Here is a 19,979-nt window from a genome sequence, read left to right on the forward strand (position 1 = left end):
GTGAATGTAAGAGCTTTGCTGTCTTGAAGCACCACTGAAACGTTCATATTTGATGAAAAACTAGGTTCAAGGTGTCCTGATAATCCTTATTCATCTTAGGTAGTATGCATTGGAATCAAGTCTGAATTTGTAGACTTGCCTCAATTGAGTCATCAACTAGGATATGAACACAACCTTCCAACACAAACTATTGCAACGTACTGTGCAGAGGAAAGCAACAAAGATGATTAGGGGGCTGGAGAATAAAACCTATGAACAACAGTTGCAGGAATTGAATAGGTCTGGTCCAGGGCTCTCCAACCTTGGCAACTTTAAGACATGTGGACTTCAACTCCCAGAGTTCCCCAGCCAGTTGGCTGAGGAATTCTGGGAGTTGAAGTCCGCACATCTTAAAGTTGCCAAGGTTGGAGACCCCTGGTCTAGTCTAACCAAGAGTCTAGAGGTGACATGATAACAGTCCTCCAATATCTTGGGGGTTATCACAAAGAAGAGGGGTCAACTTATTCCTCAAAGCACCTGAAGGCAGAACAAGAAACAATGGATGGAAACTAACCAAGGAGAGAAGCAACCTAGAACTAAGGAGACATTTCCTAACAGTGATACAGTTAGCCAGTGGAAGGGCTCGCCTTCAGAAGTTGTGGATATTCCATCACTGGAGGTTTATAAGAAAAAAGAGCAGCCATTTGTCTGAAATGGTATAGTTTCTCCTACTTGAGAAGGGATTGGATTAGAAGCAGGGGGGGGCTGCTGGGGGTTTGGAGGGGTTCGGGGGAGCCCTTAGCTAAGATTCTATGCAGTTTGGAGAACCCCCAAATCCCACTCCTGCCTGGCCCTGCCCACCTCTCCCCTCCCAGGAGTCCCCAGGCAGCCCGTTTTGGATGCAGGTAAGTGCAGGGCGTGCACAGGGGCTCAGGACGTGCACAGAGGCTCGGGGAGGGCAAAAAATGGGCCTCCCGGAAATTCGGGAAGGTTGGAAATGGTCCCGTTTCCAGCTTCTGGAAAGCCTCCGAAGCCCAGGGAGGCCATTTTCACCCTCCCCGAGGTTCGAGGAAAGCCTCCGGAGCCTAGGGAGGGCAAAAACGCCCTACCCACCGTGGTGCAGAAGGCCGATTAGGCCACGCCCACCAATGCCACGCCCACCCAGCAACCAGGCAGAGAACCCTTTGCTAAAATTTTTGAAGCCCACCCCTGATTAGAAGACCCCCCAAGTCCCTTTTATTATTCTGTTATACTGGATGCTAAGTAATACTCCCCATCACACATCCATCACGCACACACCTTTACCCTCTGCTTTATCAAAGCACAGTGTGTAGAGTTCTGGAATCGTTTAATATAAAGTACCAACTTGAGCTAAATTTAATTGGCATGATAGAAAGAAGGGAGTTATTTCATCCTCTCTCCCCCCTGAAACCCAGAGAAATGGTTAGAAAATCCTCTCGCTATTAGCAACACACTCCTAATTAGTAAGTCAAATCCAAGGCAGAGGCCTTTCTTTGACAGGTTTTAGTAATGTTGAACAGCAGTTTGCAATTTCACATCCAGAGTGGGATAAAAATGGCCTTCACGGGTATTCCTACACTACAGGAAAACATGTGAATTTTAGTGATTAAGAGACTGGACTAGGCAGAGTATGGAAAAACTCACACAAGGCTTTTATCAATAAATCCCACAGAATCAATTCCTTTAACTATCAGGTATTTCCTGCAGCATCTGGAGGTAGGTACAGCAGAACTCCATGTGAAATTCAGCTGAGTAATACGATGACGAGAAATATTCTGAAATAGATTAGCCAAATCCAAAAATTGCAGATAAATCTTGTCTTTGACTGTGCAGAAGTCTATTCTCAGAAAATAAGATGTTTCTCCTTTTTTTTCTATGCCAGAACCACAGTACCTCACTCATAATGGCATTACATTTCTTATTTTACCAGTAAAAGCTCTTTACTATATATCTATAAGATCTGGGGTTGGTCACAACAGGATTCTTGCCATTTAATTTTTGCCCTTTTTACCTCTGTCTCTTGCTGCACCTCCCTACCCACCCATTCTTCCCCCCTTTCATTAATCAACCAATTCACTGTATTTTGTTTTAAACAAAGTTCTAAAACCCCAGGGTACTTTCCATACACTGTGGTTTTAATTCCTCACACACCCCTCCATCTCACATCATATGAAACTGGACTCACAGTCCTACTTCCTGAATTGCCACCATTCCTGGAGGGAAGGAAGGAGGAAGGAAGGAAAGAAGGAAGGGAAAGAGAAAGAGAGAGAGAGAAAGCAAGAGAAATAAAAGAGAAAGAACAAAAAAGAGAAAAAGAAAGAAAGAAAGAAAAAGCAAGCAAGTAAACAAGCAAGCCAGCAAGAATGAAAGAAAAAGAAAGAAATGCAATTGTTAGCAACCACCTTTCCACCCTACATTTTTCATTCATATTGTGTTCATCTGCCTGAGTGTGTGTTCAAAATAAAATGAAATGAAATGAAATAATAAAATGAAATAAAAAGATTAGGAGGTGTAATTGTGCATCCCTGCTGTGCAAGAATCACACCTCTTTCTCTTAAAGAACCACTGTTAGCTGTGATGGTAGAACAGCATGGCAAGCCCAACTCACAATAGCCTTACCCAGTGGTGGGATTCAATTTTTTTTACTACCGGTTCTGTGGGCATGGCTTATTTGGTGGGCGTGGCTTGTTGGTCATGTGACTGGATGGGCATGGCCAACTTGATGTCACTCACATCAGGGGGTGCCTTGCCTGGCCTCTCATTGCCTCAAAGAGATACAATTTCCCTCTCTAGTTACTACTACTGAACATCCAAAATACACTATTTAATCCTATGTACGTATGCCATATGTGTACATACATATTACATAGTATAGTGTGTGCACAGGGCCTGTGGTTGAACCCCTTTATGTATAGAGGGCGTGGGTGGGGGGGAGAGCACAAATGGGAAAATGGTTTTCTTAAATCATAGATCGGGAAGCGAGGTGAGATCAAAGTTTGGTTCACACTTTACTTAAAGCACACACACACACACACACACACACACACACACACACACAAAGTCCAGAGTTTATAAATTCTTCTTTCTACAAAGATTGTGAACTGTTTGGAAGGATTAACTTTGAGTTGGGGGGCATGAAAGGAGCCTCCGCGAAGAATGTGTGCTGTCACATTAGGGTGTCCCCCGGGCAACAGCTTAAAGCTGGCTAATCCTTTCAATCCAGAAGCACAGCGAGGGGCTCGTTCCCACCGGTGACAAACTTTGGGTTTATTGATTTTAGGTTGATTGATTGATTATGTGCCATCAAGTTGTTGTTGACTCCTAGTGACCCTATCGACTGATCACTCTTTTCCTTGCCCGGTTAGGTTGCATAGACATCCTATCTGTCAATGACTTCTTCCGCTTTAACCGCAACAATACAAGAGCACACAACAGATACAAACTCAACGTAAACCTCTCCAAACTTGATTGCAGAAAGTACGACTTCAGCAACAGTGGACAATGCCTGGAATGCACTACCTGACTCTGTTGTCACCTGCTCAAACTCCCACACCTTTACCTTCAAACTAACCTCTATTGACCTCACCCCATTCCTAAGAGGTCTGTAAGGGGAGTGCATAAGTGCACCATCGTGCCTATCATCCTTGCCCTATTGTCCCCATTTATTCATACCTATTTCCTGTATTCTTACTCATGTTTATACTTATACCTATTATCTTGTAAGTGATTGACAAATCAAATCAATAAATAAAATAAATAAAATAAAAGATCTTAACTCACCCCAGGTGATTGGAGAACTGGGTGAGAATGGGGACACCCGCAAGCTTGAAAGAGGTGACAGCTACCCAAGTCAAAGGTATTCTGCCCAAAAAGCAAATATTTATTGGACAGTGTTGTGATTTGGGTCAGAACAGACAAGGAGGGAAATAAATAACACAAATCCCAGGGAAGGTACAGAAAATGAAAATGATGTACTAATAGCTGGAGAAGGCTCCATTGAGAAGGGAAAAGAGCGATGGCCAGACAATTTATCATGGAAAAGAACTGACACCACCATGAGGTTGCAAGGCCACTGGCTTTTCTTACCGGCAATTGTTTGGATTTGGACAAATTCAGCAGATCTTGCATATGGATGCCAGAAAGAATTATGCTTCCCATTGCAATAATGTCACATCGCAGGAAATTTTCTATTTAGTTTATTCTAAACAAATAGTCTATCCAGAACCCATAGGAGTTATAAAACATTATAGACCCGTGGCGGCATGCATCGCCCAGCTCAGTTCTACTGGCCAGCTGGCCTTCGGGTCTCTGCCACGCATGCACATGTGGGGAGGGCACGCATGCACGGAGGTGCATGCATGCAGGGGCACACTTATGTACAGGGGGGCATGTGCATGCATGGGGGCCGCCTTGCATTTTGGGTATGTGCGCATGCACGCTTTTGGCACTCGGGGCCCCAAAAGTTCACCATCACTGTTCTAGACAGCAATCCCATAATACTGGATTTGTCCAGAACATCTCATTATAAACAGCTAGCTGCACCCTTCCCTCTTAAGCAGCTGCTACTTAAAAGGAAGAAGAAAGTAGGATAGAGATAATGACATGTTTAATGTTATGTTAACTTGGCCTCTAGAGATCCATGTTTAGAAGTCTGAAAGCTCATGGGTTTTCCAACTTTCCATGCTCTCCGTGGCTTAAGTGGGTCTTCTACCTTAGAAACCCATGTTTAAATGGAGTTAAATAAATGCCTCTACTTGGTTAATTTATTTTGCATTTTTGGGCTGAGCAATGCTATCCACTAGTCTTCCCTCATACCCTCAGTGTCCACAAGCTTAGATAGATGCTTTAAGTTGGTTTTCTGCCTTAGAAAGCCATGTTTAAATGGTGTCAAATAAATACCTCCTCATTTTGTATTTTTGAGCTAAACAATGCTACCACCCCCCCCCCCGCCCAGTCTTCCCCCATACCCTCATGTCCATAAACTTAGGAAGCAATAGCACTTAGCATATTGCCCCCAACAATCTGGGTCCTCATTTTATCCACCTCGCAAGGACGGAAGGCTGAGTCAACCTTGAGCCCGGTGGGATTTGAACTGCCCAATTGCAGGCAGCCGGCAGGCAGCAGAAGTAGCTTGCAGTACTGCACTCAAACCACTGTGCCACCGAGGCTAGATAGAACCTCAGGCTTAACCGAAGGTAATCTATGGGAAAACTAACACAACTGATCCTTTAATACTTAGTAGCATTCCAAATACAGTAATGATGAACATGAGCCAAATATGGAAAAGCAATGAGATCAGCCAGGCAACCAAATGTAGGTTAGTTCACTATGTGTTCCTTGTAAGCTACCTGTGATAGTGAAAGTTGGACCCTAAAAAAGCAAAACAGGAAGAACATTGACATGTTTAGCTGTGGTGCTGGAGAAGGCCTCCTGCATATTCCTTGGACCAGTGGTGGGATTCATATTTTTTACTACCAGTTCTGTGTGGGTGGCTTGGTGGCATGGTGTGGCTTGGTGGGTGTGGCAGGGGAAAGATACTGCAAAATCCCCATTCCCTCCCCACCCAACAAACCTGCTTTCCAGTTCCGTTCTCCTGTGCAGGGCAACCAAAGAAGACCCAGCCGATCAGCTGGGACCCAATGGGAGGCAGAGAATAGATGGGGGCGGGGCCAGTCAGAGGCGGTATTTGCCGGTTCTCCAAACTACTCAAAATTTCTGCTACCGGTTCTCCAGAACTGGTCAGGACCTGCTGAATACCCACCTCTGCCTTGGACAGGAAAGATGACTAACAAGCAAGTACTGGAGCTCATAACATCAGACCTGGAAGGCGAAATCACAAAACTGCATCTCATGTACTTTGTGCCATGTTGCTGAAGAAAGCAATTATGCTTGGAAGAGTTGGCGACAGTAGCTTAATTAAACAGACTTAATGTTTGTAAGCCGCCTTGAGTCACGGAAAGTGAGCAACTCAAGTATAAATTTTCTAAATAAACCAATCCACGCTAAAATGTCAGCCGGTCAGTCAATCAACCCATCAGTTAAGTAATTAAATCACTAAGAATAACACGCTGGTGACACCATCAATTCTTTGTGTAAATGTCTATGGAGATTATCAGTCCTCCAAGTCATGGTTGTCCCAAAGGTGCTTTTTTTTTTCAAGAGGCAACTGGACTTTCTGGTTTTTCTTTGAAGATGTTTTGCTTCTCATCCAAGAAGCTTCTTCAGCTTTGGAGAAGCTTCTTGGATGAGAAGCAAAAGGTCTTCAGAGAAAAACCAGAACGTCCTGTTTTCTTTGCATAATTTAAGAAAGAGCTTGCAGTATTTTGCAAGTTCATGAAGAGTATTAGCTTCAGTTAGTTTTGTCTCTCAAGGGTCTAATATAGAACCAGGCAGATTAGCAAAGATTTAACAGAAAACAGCCTGTTTCATTTTTACATCTGCCTTTTGCGTAGCAAGACATTCATTATCCCATTAAAACAATCTCTCTCACTCCTTCTCCAAACCGAAGAGGGAAAGTTAATAAACACCGGGAATGGGGAATGACACAATGACCCTTCAATTATGAAACTAGCTAAAGCACAGGAAGCCAAACCTCAGCTGAATATTTATTCAGCTTTGATGTGCTAATATCCACACTCTCTCCCCCAAAAATCTCACCCACTTAACTTGCTGGAGATGAGGGGAGCTACTGCCTGCTAATTTTGCCACTTAGAATGCAAGTGGGAATAAAGGCACGCTTCCCTGATTAAGGTTTCCAGTTACGATTCAAATCTACCTTTCGGAATTTGATGGGCAGAATTCTGAACCACAATGCAACCTTCTCTGAGCACTAAATAAAAATACAAGTCTCCATCTTTATTCTTTTATAAGTGCTGTATTTCCACAATACAGGGTACTCCTTGGCTTACGACCACAGTTGAGTCCAGTATTTATGTCACTAAGTGAAACGTTTGTTAAATGAGTTTTGCCCCATGTTACGATTTTTCTTGCCACTGTTGTGAAGTGAATCGTTGCATTCGTTAAGTCGGTAACACGGTTGTTAAGTAAATCTGGATTCCCCACTGACTTCTCTCTTCAGAAAGTCGCCAAAGGAGGATCACATGACACTGCAACCCTGTCATAAATATGAACCAAAGTCTCCAAAATGTTGATCACGTGACCACTGGGATGCTGCAATGGTTGTAAATGTGAAAAATAGTCATAAGTCACTTTTTTCAGGGCTGTTGTAACTTTGAACGGTCACTAAATGAACTGTTGTAAGTCGAGGACTAGCTGTACCTGAAATTCATTTCTGGAGAAGCTGCATGTGCAGTATAGCTGGATTCTTTACTTGAGATAAGTTGGCCTTGGAATTATCCAGAATGCCTGAATATTGTCCTGATATAGCTGTAAACCTCACAATTTATATCTCAGTTTACAGAGACAGTTATACATCTTGTTTCACCTCCTCAAATAATCGGCTGACACTTCCAGTGCCAAACAACTCCAATTATCAATTCCCAGAGAGGAAGGAGAAAGGGAAGAGGGAGAGATACAGACTGTTGACCTCATAGGAATATGATGTTATTTTACACCAGAGTGCTGACATTTCTCTCCAGTCCTATCTGATCTGGAAAGAAAAGGGGAGCTTGACTTTGCTAGCACTCCTTTTCAAAAAGTCTCTAATGGGAGTCACTAATAATACTTTCTGACATCTCTTTAGAAAGAAATGGCAGCTTTAAAAACAAAACAAAACATGTAAATGAAAACTCCAAATTACATCTTGGTTCTAATGCAGAGACCATAAATGGCCCATAATGGCACAGTGGTTATAGTGCAGTACTGCAGGCTACCTCTGCTGCCTGCCTGCTGCCTGCAATTTGGCAATTTGAATCTCACCAGACTCAAGGTTGACTCAGCCTTCCATCTTTCTAAGGTGGGCAAAATGAGGACCCAGATTGTTGAGGGCAATAGGCAACTCTGTAAACCGCTTAGAAAGGGCTGGAAAGCACCGTGAAGCAATATATAAGTATGTGCTATTGCTATTGCTATAGAAGTACGAGGAGGAAAAATTTCATTTTGTTAGAGTTTATTGTAGAAATCAAATCCAGAAAGCAACAGATAAATGCTCTGTCTTACATATTGGCAAAAAATCAGAAAATAAAATACAAGCTAAATAGTCAAGACCTTGTTGAGGATCCAAACTCTGTCAAGGACCTTGGAGTACTCATCTCTAATGATCTAAGTGCTAGAGCCCACTGTAACTACATAGCCAAAAAGGCATTAAGAGTTGTTAATCTAATCCTACGTAGCTTCTTCTCTGGTAATGTCATACTACTAACTAGAGCATACAAAACATTTGCTAGACCTATACTTGAATACAGCTCATCAGTCTGGAACATGTATCTGATATTAACACAATTGAGAAAGTCCAGAAATATTTCACAAGAAGAGTTCTCCGCTCCTCTACTCATTGCAGAATACCTTATGCCACCAGACTCGAAATTCTAGACCTAGAAAACCTAGAACTACACCACCTTCAGTTCGATCTAAATATAGTATATAAAATGATACATTGCAATGTCCTACCTGCAAATGAATACTTCAGCTTCAATCATAACAATACAAGAGCACACAATGGATACAAACTCAAGGTTAACCGCACCAAACTTGACTGCAGAAAATACGACTTCGGCAACAGAGCGGTCAATGTCTGGAATACTCTACCTGACTCTGTGGTTTCTTCCCCAAACCCCAAAAACTTTAACCTTCTACCAACGTTCTCACCCCCTTCCTAAGAGGCCTGTAGGAGGCATGCATAAGCGCACCAATCGTGTCTTCCATCCCTGTCCTATTGTTTCTTTTTATTTTTCTTATACGTATCCATCTCATGCATTCAAAGCTATGTTTATTCTTATACCTGTATCGTGAAAGCGATTGACAAATCAAATCAATCAATCAATAAAATAAATAAAGCACATAGAGATGACTGATTCAGCAGGATTCATTAACTTCTTTATATACATACTATATAAATACTAATAGTAGTAGTTATTATGAGGTAGTAGTTACAAGCAAAACACAAGCAGCAGCTTCAGAGCTCAGAACAGATAGTGTCACTTCTCAGCACACGAGAGGTTCAGGGTCATGCCCAGGCTCCTTCAGTTTCAGTTTCTAATTCAGCTCTCATTGGCTGACCTTGTTACTATGTCTCTGCCAGTTCATGAATATTCGGACACATTTATCTTAAGAATCTGCAATTTGAGAATCTTAGTAGGCTTTAGGGACAATTGAATTGATTGTCTCTACGGTTGTCTTTGATTTGAAAAGCAGCGTTATCTGACATACACTTTACAACTGTTGTAGCATTCCAATAGTCACGTGATCAAAATTCAGGTGCTGAGGTCATGTGATCATTACTTCAGACCTTCCCAGTTGGTTTTCAACAAGCAAAGTCAATGAGTGAAGTCAAATTTGCTTCATAATTACAAGGTTCAGTTAACAACTGTGGCAAGAAATATCATAAAATGCAGCCAAACTCGCTTATTTTCCTGTCTTCATTAAATTAATAAGAAAATGATTCCTTTTTTTCCTGAGAAATAACAACTTTGCATACAGATTTACAAACATGAACAAACCTTTTTGGAGTCTAGAAACCAGGGATTACTTTTCTGCATCCACACACACACAACTGAAGAGAAAGTTAAATTTCAGTTAAAAATTCGTGAAAATAAAGTTGTATTTTTTTTTCCTATCCAAGTTCAGAGACAAGACCACCTCCCTGTGGTATCCATGGAGTTGTTATTTTCTCTGCAGAACATCCTGCTTGTAGCTCTAATCTGTGTAAGCTATTCTACTCACAACTGCCTCCAAAGAGACTTTTATGTCTCACACACCCAGTAGCAAGGCAAGAATCCAAAAGATTTTGTTGACATTTGTTTGGCTCGTGGTCCTGAGCTAGACATCAGCTGACTATACATCTCCAGCCAGTTCATCTGAAGATGGGATTGTCTGCATGCTTCCTCAGCAATGCAAAGGAATTATTTTAAATTATGATGGAACTGAAATAGACGATAGATATGTTTCACATGCCAACGTTCACTGAAAGAGGCCACGTAGTGACTCAAACTTTTTATCCCGGAAATCGGCTCTCCAACCAACCTTCGTTCAAGTACCTCTGAAAAAGTAAAGCACCCTCTTTCTCAAAACAGACGAAAGATAGCACCTGCATTATGGGAACTCATCTTTCCCAGCATCTGTGCTCAACTTCTTTAGAGAAAGTCCTCCGAGAAAAGAGGAGAGCAATAAATATTTACTGCAACTTCATAAATGTAATGAGGGGAACAAATAGAAATGGAGCCCAAACCCACAGTAGGATATAAATTAAGGGGCTGCCACAAAGAAGAGGGGGTCAACCTCTTCTCCAAAGCACCTGAAGGCAGGACAAGAAGCCATGGGTGGAAACTAATCAAGGAGAGAAGCAACTTAGAACTAAGGAGGAATTTCCTGACAGTGAGAACAATTAACCAGTGGAACAGCTTGTCTCCAGAAGTTGTAAATGCTCCAGTGCGGGAAGTTTTTAAGAAGAGATTAGATAACCATGTGTCTGAAGTGGTGTAGGGTTTCCTGTTTGAGCAGGGGGTTGGACTAGAAGACCTCCAAGGTCTCTTCCCACTCTGTTATTCTGTTGTTTTGTGATCTGTTAAGGCACCCTTCTGCTTTTTCAAGCACTTAGACAATACAGAGGTTCAGGTTCCACAAAGAGGTGGAGAAGGCTGGAGCTAGGAGCTAAGAGACCTTAAGCAAGATGGAAGTGTCACTAAGATTTTGTGTGGGAGCATGCTAAGTCTGAAAGCTGAATTTGCTTGTTTAAAAATGGGATCCGCTTTGAGATTCAATTGCCAAAAAGACAGAATGCTCATTCTATTCCTCCCACAGGATATTAAGCGTTAGATACTGAACTTTCCGTGCTTGGCTGGATCTGAGGTAGCGTGGCTGGAAGGAAGTTTCAGCAGGAAGCTGGAGAACCAATTCAAGTCACAACAAGACAGAAATGTCCCAAGGCAGATGGCTGCAACCTACAGACTGTTTAATGGGCTTCAGTCAAGGATGAATAGGATAAAAGCAAGCTTTTCTGCATTTCAATGCTAAAATTTTGCTCTGGGGCTCTGTCTGCAGTTACCTTGCCTATAGTGGTCTTGCTAGAAATGTGTAATGTCAACCTCTCCTCCCCCTAACATCTTTCTGGAGAGGGAGAGAAGGGGAGGGGAGGGGAGGGGAGGACAGGAGAGAGAGATGAGAACAGAAGAGAAGAGAAGAAAGAGAAGAGAAGAAAGAGATTAGAAAAGATGAAAGAGAAGAGAAGAGAAGGAAAGAGATTAAAAAAGATGAAAGAGAAGAGAAGAGAAGAGAAGAGAAGAGAAGAGAAGAGAAGAGAAGAGAAGAGAAGAGAAGAGAATCCAGCGGATCTTTGGAAGGAGGTGAGAAACTGAGCAGGCACATTAAATGCTAGCAGAGAGTCTTGGTTGTTCTGCTTCTTGTCTGGTGGCTGGCACAACCTCAGCCCACAAATGCATACCTTCATACTTTCCTTCATTTTTGAGCTCAGCTCAGTCATTATGTAACCTTCAAAGCTCCTTTGGCAATGGAATTCCCTTAACATCCCTACCTGAAAGAACAGCCCACTGAGAACTGAATCACAGATTGTCTTGTTTCATCCTGGACTCTCAACATATACCTTACACAAGTGCTACGCTTATAGTTAAGGCAGTAAGAACAGTAAGAACGTTTATAGCCTATTCATCCTGTAAAAGTTAGGTATTTATCTGAATATTGATTAGTTGCATTTACCACTTATGTATTTTATTACTGTAGTTTTTTATTTATTTTATTTTGGAATTAGATCCTGTATTTTATTTTTGTTTTTTAATATGATCATAAAACTAATCATCATATACCACCAACCCATCCATCTATTCATCCAGCCATCCTTCTCTCTCACACACAATCTACCAACCTACCATCCCTCATTCTCTCTTACACACATATTATCTACCAACCCACCCATTTCTATCTCTTATCTACCTTTATCTCTGCCTTCATCCATCCATCCATCCATCCATCCATCCTTCCATCCACCCATCCATCTATCTATCCATCCATCATATATCTCAATAATTCTGCACACTGATGTGGCACACGATGACAGAATTCTTTCCATTCTGTTCAAGCAACTTCCATATCCCCTTTCCCTTCATCCACTTTCTATGTTGGGAGATTATTTTTTCTTCTAATGCTTCTTCATCCAGGGCTAATCTCTTCCTGTAGTTGCTCTACTTTGTTTCACTTCTTTCCTTTTCTTTCATGAGCACTTTCCCCACAAGACCCATTCTTGCTATTACAAAGAACAATTCTACTCACAGTCAGAATCTTTCATCAGCATGCTAATTGTCCCAATCTTTTTATTATAAACAATTAAATCACTCATGGGGACCCTTTTGTCATGAGTACATACAAGGAGCCTTAGGCTGAAACCATAGATTGAAGAAAAAAAACATCTTTCTAAGCAAGTGCTAACCAAACAATCACTATTCTCAATCATTCTTGGATTATCAAGTGGTCGAATCATTTGTTTTGTCACATTCCCACCCATCCATTCAAGTCAAAGTATTTTTTTTTCCTTTGGGTGACATTCATTCAGAATATTATACAGTTCCCCTCGCCTCCCATTTATTCTCCAATTATTGTCACTTTCAAGTATAACATACAATTAGCAACAACTTATGGATTCTTATTTTCTTTTTTTGAAAATTTTATTTGGGTTTTCACAAAAACAAAATAAAAATAAGACATCTTTTTTTGAAAATAGCATGGTCCCAGGTTATCACTTCTTCATACAGACACAAAACTCAATTTCATGCTCATTTTTATATTCTATTCCATATCTTATTACTGTTTTATATTTTCTACATAGTTTTTCCCCTCTTTTAATTTTCTCAACTTTATTTTAATTATCTCATCTCAATTCAAATCATTATATTTATACTTTTGTCTCTCCTGTTTCAATTTCATATTATCTTTTCTCATTAAACAAATTTTTCCCTGTAGTTACCAATTGGAGTATGACACCTTTATATCTTTTAATTTTATCCATTCAAATTCTTATTTAAGCTTCAGTGTATACCTTTAAAATTATAGCATTCAATATAATACATAACTTCCAATTGAATTCTGCTTGGTACATTCTTAAAATACACACTATATTCTTAAAAGAAAATGTATATATATATATATATATATATATATATATATATATATATATATATATATATATATATATATATTTATTTATTTGTTTTCTGAGGTTCTCGGGTATTTGTATGTGGATCTTTGGTTGTTCGGGTTTTCTCCTGTGTAAGATTCGAAGTATCTAGGCAACGTTTCGATGAAGTCTCATTCATCATCTTCAGGCTTCTGTCTCCGGCTCTGTGCTTCTCAGAGTAATGTGAGATTGCAGCTGCTTCCTCCTTTTAACTGCCAGTGGGGTGGGACTTGACTGGGTGGGGGCTTGGCTGTGTTCTGATTGGGTGGGGGTGTGTTCTCATTGGTAGGGGTTTTGGCTGTGTTCTGATTGGTTGGGGGTTAGCCGTGTTCTGATTGGTTGGAGGCGTGTTCTGTTCAGGTGGGGGCTTGGTTGTGCTCAGGTTAGTCTTAGTTGCTGGGGGATTTGAGCTGGTGAGTTGTGATCTTGCTGTTTGGCTCGAGTTCGTGGTCCTTCTGCATCTTCATAGTGGGTGTCGGTTTGCTTCATGTATGGCTCGGAGGGGTTTGAAGTGGGTAGTGATGCAGCTGCCGTGCAGCTTCTGGTCCATGGTCGTGTCTCATCTTCTGAGTGGGTGGGAGTCTGTTTTCTACATGGAAGTGTGGTGGTGGCATCTTGTGTGGCTCTCATGGGTGTGGGTCTGGTGTCCTTCTTCATGTTAGGTACTCGTCTGTTCATGAGGGCGGGTTTCCAAATGGCTGGAAGGCGGGAGGTGTCATCTCGTTTGTTCATGCTGTGTGGGCGTTTTTCTATCTCTATGGCTTCTCTGATTATTCTGCTGTTGAAGTGTTCGGTTTTGGTGATAGTTCTGGTATTTTTAAAATCAATTTCATGTCCTGTGGCTTTGAGTGTTGGACCAGGGAAGAGGTCGTTTCTTCTTTTTTGAGGAAGCAGCTGCAATCTCACATTACTCTGAGAAGCACAGAGCCGGAGACAGAAGCCTGAAGATGATGAATGAGACTTCATCGAAACGTTGCCTAGATACTTTGAATCTTACGCGGGAGAAAACCCGAACAACCAAAGATAGATAGATAGATAGATAGATATATATATATATATATATATATATATATATATATATATATATATATATCACACATTCCATTCCAATTCAATTCTATCATTAATATTCATTGGATTCTTATTTTCATAAGCATCCTACACCAACCTAGATGACACCAATGCATATTTCCTGGCATATATTTTAGCTCCTGCATTGTTAATTACACTTATACATAAGAAAAACTCCAATTGTACACAATCTTCATTTGGATCATATTCCTCCCTTTTCTCTTTGTTTCCAAGACATACAACAAATTATTTATTCCTCTTATATTTTAAGTCATAATCTTCCACATGCCAGAGGTATCACCAGATGGGTTATTAGGTATCAAACATACTGACACTGGTCAACCTTCACACAATATCTTAAGTTAGAGAAGATATTGATTAGGTTACCCACATCCTTGGACCAAAAATGCCATTCCATGCTAAGTATAGTACTGTTCAGATAAGACACATTTTAGCCAGTATGCCATTACTTCAGCTAAATACCAGTTTATTTCAGGAGGGCTCATGCTGTAGTAAGAGAGCTAGTATTTCTAAACAATAAACAATTTTGGAAGCCAACGTACTATTGATCACATTTCACAGAAATATATGAACTAAATTGATACATCCTTAGGATTCTTGCATTGAAGACACAAAACTTAAACAGACAGTAATACCCAGGTCACACAGGAGAATTCACTGAAGAAAGCAATTATTATTTGGAAGAGTTAGCGGTAAAAGGAAACCAGGCCACCAAAAAACACAGTTGTTGGAACACCAGCAAAGCTGACACCATCCAGAGCATAGAATAAGTCAAAGAAGAAGTGCAAAATTGGAAGGTGTGGACAGGCCTGGCCCATAGCATCGCCAAGAGGTAGACAAGATTCCATGGATAACATCGTTGTCATCACCATCTCCAAAACTGGATTGCAAGCCCTTTTTTGCATTCCTTTAAAATCACATGGCAATCAAACTTCTAATCTTCGCAAATCCAGCTCTTCTAAATGTCTAGATGAGCCAATCGCAGAAACCCAGCTCAACCGATGCCCCGTTATATGACAAATCCAATCTTGGCACTGATCTCTAGATCTGTTTTGGATTGCTTCTTCTTCGTTTAACCAAGACAACGGGATGTCCTTGCCAAAAATTCCCAACAGTCCTGGACACGAAGAAAATAATATCCTTCATATCATCCCCACTCTTGTTTACACACTGAGCTTGCACAAAGATAACCTGGAAATAAGGAGAAGCTTTCTGACAGTGAGAATAATCAACCAGTGGAACAGAAGTTGCCCTTGGAAGTTGTGGGAGTGCCATTACTTGAGACTTTCAAGAAGAGATTGGACTGCCATTTGTCAGAAATGATATAGGGTCTCCTGCTTGGGCGGGGGGTTGGACTAGATGACCTACAAGGTCCCTTCCAACTCTGATTATTTGTTATCTGTTATAACCTATCCCTTCCTGCCGTCCCCCTCAAAAAATACCCTTCACAATTTTTTTTCAAGCGTTACAGGAACTATAAAATGAGGTGTTGGCTCCTAAGAGATAGCATGTGTCTTCCATCAAAATGGTTTTAGCACACGACTTGCTAAGCACATGCTCGTCTGTGGCTACATCTGGACCCAGGTAGATACTTCGAATATATATCCCATGGAAATATGGTTTCCATTGGCTTTGTAGACAATAATGCTGTTGTGAGTCATTAGTTTCCACTCACAGAGCGAGGGTTTAGGGCAGCTCCAATAAATGCTGAAAACAGAGAATGCATGTCTCAACTTTTCCTTGCAGCCTCACCATGTCCTGTCTTCTTTGATTTTCCTTCCACATCCAAGATCAAATAATAATATCTGACAAGCTATTTTTCACAGGAGCAAAAGCTGAATGGATACAACTCTGAACGTTCTGAGACCATAAAAGGACTTCTCATCTTACCAGAAGTATTCCAACGTTGTTCTGACGCTACCAGAAAAAAAGTCCTTCGTTTAAAATGTCACATTTTATCCTCTTTGGAGCAATTAAAAAGGGTCAGTTTTGATGTCAAAACGCTTCTGGTAAGGCTGGAACAACAAACAATGACCTTCCAGCAAGATCAGAATTATCTGGGATCAGAATATGCCTTAGAACGCAATTGGATATAAAATATTTATTTACCGCAACCCTGAGGTCAATATAGGCAAAATTGTTGAAGTGCCGGTTGTGTCAAAACAATCTATCTCTGTGACAATTCAGTCATTTAGCATCTAAATTGCTGGCAAGTGCTCTGTAAATATTTACTTTTTTAAAACATTTACATAAATATTGATGAAGCTTCTTGGATGAGGAGTGAAACATCTTCTTCCTCAAGAGAACAGGGAAAGAAAAGAAAAAAACCAGCCCCTTGGCCTTTTAAAAAAGCACCTTTTAGACTTCTCCATTGTCAGTGAAATGATAATTTCCAGAAATGATAACTCCCAGCAGCTGAAGAAGGCATCAGAAAGAAAATTAAAAATTAAAAAAAAAAAAGTTTAGAAAACAACTCCAACCAAATACTATTATCTGTTTAGAAGCAAGAAGATCTTGCTTCTAAACAGATAATAATAGTTCAGCTGCTGATACAGGTAGTCCTTGAATTATAACAGTTCATTTAGTGACTGTTCAGAATTAGAACAGTGCCAAAAAAGTGACTTATGACCGTTTTTCACACTTACGACCATTGCAGCGTTCTCATGGTCACGTGATTAAAATCCAGACCCTTGGCAGCTGACTCATATTTAGGATGGTTGCAGAGCCCTGGGCTCATGCAGTCCCCTTCTGCAACCTTCTGTTGTGGTTAGACGGCTGCGGAGAGCGAGGACTCAGATGAGGGGCCAGGACCATTAGGGAGTGGACTGCTACCTTCAGAGACTGTGGGTGCTGGCAGCAGCGATGAGGAGGTTCCCGAGGAGCCTGTGCCAAGTGCGCATGCGCGCAGGTTTGCTCATAGAAAAAAGCAGTTACAGCAGCACAGGCGACTCGGGAGTAAGGCTGCAAGGTAGTGGCCCCTCCCTCAAGAGGATAAAAGCCAGGTTTGAAGAAGCGTTCTTTGCAGACAGCAAAGACGCTCTGAGACTCAGCCTCATAGTTGGACATCATAGTTTGTATCTGCAAACTCTTGTAAATTAGTTCTTATCTCTGGGTTTTGGGCAGCCTTGAGAAACAACTTGGCAAGGCTCTTTCTTGTGGGAGCTAATTAGTTGGAAGCAGCATTTTATCTGTGAAGAAACAGAATTTGTAGATTAAACTTTAAAAAGTGGGGGCTGCTGCCTTTGTCTGGTGTTTGCTCTCTTGGAACCTGGTTGGGTTAGAATACCTTCCGACAAGCAAAGTCAATGGCGGAAGCCAGATTTGCTTAACCGGTATTCCTCACTTAACAACTGCGGTGATTCCGTTATCAGCTGTGGCAAGAAAGTTTAGTTTACTTTATTGTCCTTGCACCTCGTAAATGAAATTAAATGCCCCCTTCAGTGGACATTATAAGTATAAAAATAAAACACAAGCACACATCCTTCACATTCTATACAATTGAAGGAAAAACCCCTGATATTGCATTAATCTTGCGCTACACAGCAGAATTCAATAGAGTTATTGCCAGGGGTGGGATTCAGCTGGCTTGGGTTGGTTTGGGTGAACCGGATGTTAAATTTATATCTGGTTCGCCGAACTGGTAATTGAACCGCCCACCCCAACCCACCCTCTCCAGGAGTCTTATATGCAAGTAAGTGCAGAGTCCTCACGGAGGCTCTGGGAGGGGAAAAAGCAGCCTTCCGCCCTGGAAGTTCCAGAAGGCTGGAAAGGGGCCTGTGTCCGGTTTCCAGAGGGCCTCCAGAGCCCGGGGGAGACAGTTTTTGCCCTCCCAGAGCCCCAAGGGAAGCCTCCAGACTCTGGGGGACGTGAAAAACAGCCTTCCCAGAAGTTCCAGTAGGCCACGTCCACCATGGCCATGCCCACCCAACAACAGGGCAGAAACTGGTTGTTGTGGTTTTTGAATCCTATCCCTGTTTAATGCCCTGGGATAGAAACTGTTTTTCAGCCTCTTTGTCCTTGTTTTCATTATCCTGTAAGAAAGGTCATATAATGGGGCAAAACTCACTTAATAAGCGTCTTGCTTAGCAAAAGAAATTTGGGGCTACATTGTGATCGGGGGGGATTCCCTGTATTCCTGGAACTCCACCCGCTTCGTCTCAGTACTGTAAAGTTCGCCCAAATAATAGTTGGCGAGTCTCACGCTTGGAAAGGAATTGCTTTTGGTTTTGAGCAACTGCAGAGATGTGTGGTTGCTGCAAAAACATTAGGCACAGGCTACGAGGCAATACCCACTGAGATATTGCTAGTAGAAGAGAGGTGGGCTTCAAATTTTTTAGCAAGGGGCTCTCTGCCCTAATGACTGGCTGGGTGGTCATAGGACTGGGTAGGTGGGGCCAAGTCAATGTCGCTTCTTTGTCCTAATTACCTAAAAAAGATATAATACTTAAATAAAAAACTGGGAGAAACCAGGCTTAATAGCAGTGACTGTGAGAGGGATCTTGGAGTCTTAGTGGAGTTTCTGGTGAGCTACATGAGTCTTATTATTTGAGAATTAATCCCCTCAGTGCCTAGGTTATCTGATTTTCTCAATGGCTCTCCCTCTCGAGTGTTGAGTGGATTGTTTATCTAGCTTGCAACACTTTTACGAGGTGTGAAATGCTCTTGGCTGAACGCCCAGAAGTTCAATTAAGCCTATAAAGAGCTTTCCCTTGCTGCTTGTCTTTCTGAGGTTATTGGGGGCTCTCCGAGCCCTGCAGAGTCTTAGATAGGGGCTCTCCCAAGCCCCTGAGAGCCCCCAGCAGCCCATCCCTGTAAGTAGAACTACATGCACCCCCGCTCCCCTCTCTCGACTCCCTTTGCAGCTCCAGCTGCCCAGAAAAAAGACTACGGACATGAACATTCAAATGCATTACATCCATTTTTCATCTGCGAAGCAATTAGCGACTACTACGGTTTCCATGTTTAGTCAGACAAACTCTTTACATACCATATGTACTGAAAAGAAAGACAATCAAGACTATAAATATGCAGATTCGATTTAAAAAAAAAACAGAATTAGGAGGGGAAAAAAACCTCTTTCTTCCTTATTGTACTCTCAGCCAATCTAAGAAAACCACACCATATTAAAGGTAAATTATCTGAAGGGGGGACACCATAGCCTTCCTCACTGGTAAAGGCAGTAAAACAATGCATTGTAAAATGAAAAAAAAAACATCTGTAAGATTACTTACCCACTGTGTCACATGGCTCATCCTTATGGACACAAAAATCTGTCCTGAAAACAATAAATCATAATTAGGCACATTCCTTAAAATGATGAGATATGGGCAGGAGTGGGCTTCAAAATTTTTAGCAACGGGTTCTCTGCCTGTTTTCTGGGTGGGCGTGGCCATGGTGGGTGTGGCCTAGTCGGCCTCCTGCACCATGGCGGGTGTGTGTGTTTTTGCCCCCCTCAGGCTCCGGAGGTTTTTCTTGAGCCTCTGGGAGGGCGAAAAATGGGCTCCCTGAGCTCCGGAGGCTCTCTGGAAGCTGGAAATGGGTCCATTTCCAGCCTTCCTGAACTTCTGGGAGGCCCGTTTTTTTACCT

General features: G+C 41.7%; 1 protein-coding gene across 1 annotated transcript in view; it reads right to left on the reverse strand.

The window, feature by feature from the left end:
- The window catches only part of ADAMTS17 (ADAM metallopeptidase with thrombospondin type 1 motif 17), a 144,429-nt gene that overhangs the window by 76,016 nt on the left and 48,434 nt on the right, over positions 1–19,979 (reverse strand). Inside the window, exon 7 of the mRNA XM_087941775.1 lies at positions 19,624–19,667. Within this exon, the coding sequence (XP_087797901.1) occupies positions 19,624–19,667 (44 nt within the window). The remainder of the gene's footprint in view (positions 1–19,623; positions 19,668–19,979) is intronic.

The sequence above is a fragment of the Pseudonaja textilis genome, chromosome 13, assembly GCF_049901715.1.
Source record: "Pseudonaja textilis isolate UNSWEBS1 chromosome 13, rPseTex1.2, whole genome shotgun sequence".
Lineage (NCBI taxonomy): Eukaryota > Metazoa > Chordata > Lepidosauria > Squamata > Elapidae > Pseudonaja > Pseudonaja textilis.